The sequence below is a fragment of the Parus major genome, unplaced genomic scaffold (genome assembly GCF_001522545.3).
Source record: "Parus major isolate Abel unplaced genomic scaffold, Parus_major1.1 Scaffold360, whole genome shotgun sequence".
Lineage (NCBI taxonomy): Eukaryota > Metazoa > Chordata > Aves > Passeriformes > Paridae > Parus > Parus major.
The window spans coordinates 3,657-10,597 of NW_015379291.1; the positions used below are offsets into that span (position 1 = coordinate 3,657).

General features: G+C 59.1%; 1 protein-coding gene across 1 annotated transcript in view; it reads left to right on the top strand.

The window, feature by feature from the left end:
* Positions 1–7: 7 nt before the first annotated feature.
* Positions 8–6,941, top strand: part of LOC107198894 (histone deacetylase 7-like) — a 26,831-nt gene continuing 19,897 nt past the window's right edge. The window contains exon 1 of the mRNA XM_033511581.1: positions 8–2,196. Within this exon, the coding sequence (XP_033367472.1) occupies positions 2,184–2,196 (13 nt within the window). The 5' untranslated portion in view covers positions 8–2,183. The remainder of the gene's footprint in view (positions 2,197–6,941) is intronic.

Sequence of the window (6,941 nt, forward strand, 5' to 3'; positions counted from 1 at the left end):
GTGCTGGATTTTGTGCTGGATTTTGTGCTGGATTTTGTGGTGGATTTTGTGCTGGATTTTGTGCTGGATTTCGTGCTGGATTTTGTGCTGGATCTCGTGGTGGATCTCGTGGTGTTTGTGAAGTCCCTGTTTGCCAAGGCCGAGCGGTGACCGCGGCGTGCCCACGGCAGCCGGCGGATTTCGGGTGGAACCTGGCGTGGGCTCGCGGGTGAAGGTGGAGCCTGGGCCCGGGATGGGGCAGCGGATTTGGGTTTGGGGCCGCTCCTTTGGGGCCAAGAGGTGGTTCTGGCTCTGCCCTGGGGGAATGAAGCAGCCCAGGCCGGACAATGGGCGGACAATGGGCGGAAGCCGGGACCGCGTGCGGCTCCTGCTCCTCCCGGGCTATTTCCATCGCATTGTCCGAGGCACAGGAAGGATGTCTCCAGCCTTCTTCCTTTTTGCCTCAAAGGGATTCGGGGAGGGCAGAGGGAGGAGGGGATTTGTTGTGCAAGAGGCGCAATCGCTGCTCCTCGAAGCTCCCCTGGACGTGTGCACCACGAGGAGGGAAGGGGAAGGTCTCCCCTTGCTGTGTGATGGAGAAATACGGCCACGAAAGTGGCTTCTGGATTTTGGCGATGTTTTTAGTGTGGACAGGGCTGGGATGGTGGCAAAAGAACGCTGCAAAGTCCCTCCTGTGTTTTTGCACAGCTCCCGCTGCTGTGGCTGGGCAGAGTTGGGGCTCCTCGCTGCTGCTGTGGAGGAGGAGGAGGCCGAGCTCCCACGTGCCAGGAAGTGAAAGCAGAATTAATTAAGACGGGGAAATGATCTTAATTTGTTCTGGCTAAATCCCTTTAGCAGCAGTAAACCCCAAATATCTGAAGCAAAGCTCTCAGTGGGGGCACGGCCGCAGCTCTCCCGTCAGTGACGCATCTCTGGGGGTTGCTGTGAGTGGCAGAGCTTTCCCAATCTGACTTTTCCCAGTTTTCCCAGCTTCCTGCTGGGAGCCAGACTGGGAAATGCCCACCCCTGAGTGGTCTGGATCCCTGCTGAGCCGGGATCATCCTGGGACAGCCGTGACAGTCCAAGCCCAGCTCTCACATGCGCTGGCACCGAGTCTGCCCTGGCGCAGCTCCAGCTGCTTTTCCCATGGGGGAACAGAAAAAGCTTTAAGGATCCTTTTTGGGTTTTTTCCTTCATCCTGGAGTGGATGGGGATGGAGTGGGGCTGTTTTATCCCCCTCCAGCAGCGTGTGGTCCCCATCACACCCCCAGGATTCCCTCCCTACCCCTCTCTGGAGCTTTCTGACAAATCCCAGGGTCAGGGCCAGTCCTTTCAACCTTCCAGGATCACCGGGAGCTCCTGGATGAGGTGTCCAGCAGTGCCAGGGCGATGGAGCAGCGGCTGGGCGGCCGTCAGGGAAAATCCTGGATGATCTCTGTGGCCTGGTGACAGCTCCTGGGGTTTGGGGTGACATCCTGTGCTTTAAACCTTCCCCAAGGTGTGTCCTGCTCTTGTGGGGGGCTTGGCCCTGCCTGGGGTCCCCATGGGAGGAGGTTTGGTGTGGAAGGAGGAGAGGATTGGGCAGTTCTGCTGTGCTCTCCCTTCTCCCAGCTTTGAGCAGCGGTTCTGTAACCAGCTTTGAGCTGATGCTGGAGGAGCTGCTGCCATAAAATTCCACTTTAGCTTGGGATGGAAGCTTTTCCCCACGTTTTTAAAATCCCAGTGAGAGCGGCGGGGTTGGGCAGCTTCCTTCCAGTTTATTCCACATTCCTGTTGGCAGAGGGGAGAGGGTCTGGTGCTCTCCTGCAGGCCGAGGGGGGTGGAATGGGAGCAGGAGCAGGGCTGGAATTGTGGCTGGATGCTGATTCACCCCCGAGAGACCTCGGCGTTTCCACCTGCTGCTGCCCGCTGCCAGCACCTGCCCGAGCCCACGCAAAACCTCCTTGTTTATTTTGTCTAAAAGCAAAATATCCCCCAGAGGAGCCGGGGGGAGGGATGCCCGCTCTGGTTTAATTGCACTTAATGAGCCTGATGAGGCTGGCTGCCAGCGAGGGCTTTGCCAAGGCTCCGGTTTGCCCGTGAGAACTGCAAGGGTGTGGTGGTGGCCACGCCTGGGATCGGGGATCTGAGAGCTCCCGGGGCTGCGGGGCTGCTCTTCCCACGGCCTCGGTGGGCACGGGGACCCCGAGGAGCTCAGGGACACGATGCCATCCGTGGGTGAGTGTCCCAGGAGGGTGGGGAGCGTCCCTGCAGGCACAGGGGGGGCCTGGGACAGACAGGTTTGTGTGAGGAGCACCTGGAGCATCTCCCCCATCCAGAGTGGGGTCTGTGGGCTGGCTCCAGGTGTGTGCCCGGATTTTTGGGTGCCAAATGAGCTCTGAGGGCCTGGACGTGTCAGGGGCTCTGCTGGGCTGACACCAGCTCTGATCCTGGGGGGTTCTGAGAGCTCAATCCCCACCGTGAGCTCCAATTCCACCATGTCCAGGTTATTCCTGCTGCGCTGAGCTCTCCGGGAGTTTCTCTGCTGATTCTTTTTCCTTTTCCCCCATTTCTGAGCGGCTCAGCAGCAGCAGCAGCTCCTGTTTCTGGGTTAAACCCCCAGGGCAGCGTTGTTCCACGCGTGTGGAGCGCTCACACACCCAGCTGCACCCTCCGTCCCTGCCGGAGCCTCGGCTTCTCCCAGCTCTTCGGGACTCGGGGTGCTCCTGCCATTTCTTCACACCACAGATCCTCCCTGCTGCCTTTCCTGTAGCTTCTCCATCCCGGATGGAATTCCCAGGCTCCAGCAGCGTGGGGATCTCCCCAGCATCTCCCCACAGCTGCCTGCAAGGTGCAGCCCCGAGCCAGGTTTGTCCCAGCTGTCCCCAAGGTGCTGCTCCTCGGATCCAGGCGCGTTTCATCGAGGCTTTGACACCTGCACCTTTCCCAGCTTCTCTGGTGCCAGCCCTGAGCTCTCCCAGCTCCTTCCCGAGCACCCAGGGAGGGGAGGCAGCCGGGCCCGTGGGGAAGGACACCCGAAATGTGTTTGTGCAGGAAACTGAAAATGTTGCGGCTTCCTCTCTGTGACAGAAATAACTCTCACCCTGGGCCCCAGGTCTGCCCTGGGGAGCTCCTGGGTGGCTCCTCAGGCACCCGAGGGTCGGCACGGGGCAGTTTTGGGGTGAGCTGCTGGTGGTTGAGCACAGGGAATTGAGTTTGTGCCTCTTTCCCTCTGTGCCCGTGGAGCTGGGGCTGCCCGTGCTTCTCCCAGCTCCTTCTGCTCCTCCTGGGCCTCGGGGGTTTCTTCCTTAAATTTTCTCTTCTGCTCTCCAACCCATCCCTGGACCTCGAGCAGGGTTTGCCAGAGGGATTTCCTTCCCCGCGGCTCGCAGGGAGGCTGGAATTAACGGGCAGATCGTCTTGAGCAGCCACTTGCCGGGAGTGGGTATTGAGTGATTCCAGCTTTTTTCTTTTTGTCTCAGCGCTTCCAGATCAAGCACGAAGCCGCTTCGGGCAGCGCTGAGCCTTCCCCGGGGGGCTGTGACTCAAGCTGGGCTCTTGCACGCAGCAATTAAAAGAATAAATCCGGGCTCCGGGCTCCAGCCGGGTACCGGAGCAGCTCCCGGTGGATTCCCCCGGGAGGAGCCGCCGAGCTCTCCGTCCAAAAACCGGTTGGGAGCGTTCTCCTGCGCTTGGGTAACCGAGGAGAGAAGTTCTGCAATCGTTTGATCTCTCTCCTCCTGCTTCCCTTGGCTCGGCGGCCGCATCCTCCCGTGCTGATGTCAGCGGAGCCCCGAGGAGCTTCCACGGCTTCCCGGGAGCGCTTCCCGGAGCCGCCGGGGCTCGGCTGGCACCGTCCTGCCGGGAGAACGGAGAGCCAAAGGCCATCCGAGCTGGCCCGGGGGTGATGCCGAGCTTTGGGCCGGGCTGGTGCCCCTTGCAGGGAGCCCGGAGAGGAAGATGAGGCTGCTGAAGGGCACAGGGGGGGTTCCAGCTCTGCCAGAGCCGCGGGATTTGCCTGTCTTGTGTCCCAATCCATCCCTGCCTGCTCCGGGCGCCGTTCCAGCTTTTTTCACCTCAAGGAGATGAGCCGGGCGGTGCCGGGGAGCAGCAGCTCCCCGCGGGGTGTTTGCTGCAGGGAAAAACCCTGCAGGAGGATGAGGAGGGGCAGATTTCCCTCTCCGCCGGGACACGGCGATGTTCGGGGCTCCGCAGATCAGGGAGGAGCCGGCACATCCCTGCCGGGCTGGGCGAGCAGGTGAGGGGAGGGATCCTGCGCCTCAGGATGCGCTCCGGGACACGTTTCTCTTTCGGGAAAGGAAAAAAATTCCCCAAATCTTGCGGGTTTCTGTGATTTGAGGCTGCCTGCAGCGCTCTGGGCAGCGCGAGGCTTGGCTGCCCTTCAGCAGAGCCCTGTGGTCGCGGCTTTCCCGGTGTTCCTCAGGAAGCCGCGGTTGTTGCGAGGTTTCCTGGGGATACCTCTCCCTCCTCCGCCTCTCCCGCGGGGGCTGCGCCGCTTTTCGGCCCGGGTGACCCACGGGGGTGGGAGGCTGCAGGAAATGATTGCCAGAACCTTCCAGCCGTGCCAGGGCTGTGGTGGGGATGGAGCCACTCGCCGGTCCCCTGCTCCCAAAGCCCGGCTGCGGCTGCAGGAGATGAATCCTCTGATCCCCTCCTCATCCCTGCTGCTGCTGCCCACGCTCAAACCGCATCTTGTGGGACCCGGGAGGCAGCTCCGACCTGCCCGTGCCCAGAATTTCTTGTGGTTTCAGTACCTGGGTGTCCCTGAGAGCTCAGATTTAGGGCCGAAGGTTTTTTGCTGCGGGGTTTTGCCTCGGCACGTTCAGGGCTGGGTGCTCTGGGGGGTTTCAAAGCTCATCCCTGGGAGAGGAGCAGCATCCAGGGAGCTCCTCTGGGAGCAGGAAGGAAGCTGTTTGGTGGTTTGGGCAGTGCCTGAGGTGAAGTTTGTGTCCACTGTTAAGGTTTGGGGCTTTGGGGCAGCTCAGTGGATGTGGGGTTACCTTGGGATCCACCTGGAGGCAAAATTCCATCTAAAATTTAAAAATCCGATTTAAACACGGATTTGAGAGCTTGTGGAAAAGCTGCCTTGAAACACAGACCTGGGCCACCTCCAGGAGTGTCTGATTTAGCCCTGAGGAGTTCCCTGAGCCTGTTGGAGATGGAATCCTGCCCCATCCCCTCCGTGGGAGCAGCGTGGTCCCCTCGGAACCGGGATTCTCACTGGGACAGGAGTTCAAACCAGCAGCACATCCAGGCCCAAAGGTGTTTCCTCCCTGTCCCTGGACTCTGGCCCTGAAGGTTTTTGGGTCCCAGAGCCACGAGTTTATAAATGAAATGTGCACATTTGTGGGGAGAAAATTCCAGGGAGGGCTATGAAATGTCTGACTCAAAGGTCACGAGCTGCAAATAAGCAGGGAGAGCAATCAGGGGAAGCATCTCGCCCTGCTCTGCCTCCCCAGGCCTGATGTGGAGCTCGTTCCCAGGCTCCAACAGGGAATCTTCCCATTTTTTGTGCTTGGAATGCGTCAATAGCTGCTGTGCTCACAGGTGCACGGCGTTTGGGTGTGTGGCTGAACCCTGGTTCGTGCCTTTGGTTGTGGGAAGGGTTTTGTGCTGCTCCGGTGACTTTGCCAAACTTTAATCATCGTCTGTCTCAAAATTTTTATTTTATTTTTCTGGAAACTTTCTGCAGGAGGAAGTTTGCAAGAATCAGAGCAGAAATATTTGGGTTTACCCTGGTGGAAAAACTCTCGGGGGGCTTTTCTTGGAGCAGCATCAGCCTGGTCTCGTTTTGGAGCAGGAATTTGGTGTCTGGTGGGGAGGGGAGGGATACACCCACATCTGCCTGAGCCGTAAAGCCCCTGAAACTCCCAGAGCTCCAGAAAGAGTTATCAGAACTTGGCACCCAGCTGCTCCAAACATGACAAACATTACAAACATTACATCTTCCCTGAGCATCAGCTGCTCTCTTACGGCTCCTGCGGGACGTGGCCGGTGCTGTCTCCATGTGGGGACAGCTGAGGCTCTGCAGGGCTTTCCCTGGAGCTGCTTTCCCTGGAGCTGCTTTCCCTGGAGCTGCTTTCCCTGGAGCTGCTTTCCCTGGAGTTCCCATCCCCGGAGTTCCCATCCCCGGAGCTCCCATCCCCGGAGCTCCCATCCCCAGAATTCCCATCCCCGGAGCTCCCATCCCCGGAGCTCCCATTCCTGGAGCTCCCATCCCTGAAATTCCCATCCCCGGAATTCCCATCCCCGGAGCTCCCATCCCCGAAATTCCCATCCCCGAAATTCCCATCCCCGAAATTCCCATCCCCGAAATTCCCATCCCCGAAATTCCCATCCCCGGAATTCCCATCCCCGAAATTCCCATCCCCGAAATTCCCATCCCCGAAATTCCCATCCCCGGAATTCCCATCCCCGGAGTTCCCACCTCCAGAGCTTTGTGCTGAGGAAAGGAAGGAGCAAAATGCCCCAAATGTTTGGATTTTGTGGGATCCCGCGAGGAGACCCCTCGGGGACACACGAGCAGATGGAGTAAGGGACAAAGGGGTGCGTGGGCACCTCTGGGGGTCCCCAGTGTCCCCCCAAAAGCTGGGCCCGGGTGGCTTTGGGGATTTTTCTCTCATCGTTCTGTGGAGCAGCGTTTGGTCCCTGATTAAAGCTCCCCGGGGCCCGGCGGGGTTAAACGAGGTCCCCCAGCTCCGGGATTTCCTATTCCTCCAGTTCTCCCTTTGTGATCTCCGCGTTCTTTCAACATCGTCCTTTTGGTGTGGTTTCTAATTTAAGTGTTTTTAATTTGAGCGAGCTCCCTCCAGCTCATTCCCGCTCCCTGCACGAGGCTCTGGAGAAGACCTTTTCCCTTTTATTGGGGAGGAATGTTTTTAATCACCCGCATTCTTCAACCCGCCTGAACCCTGAACCTTTCGCAGCCCATCAGCCCAAGATGGGAAACGCTTTTATAAAAG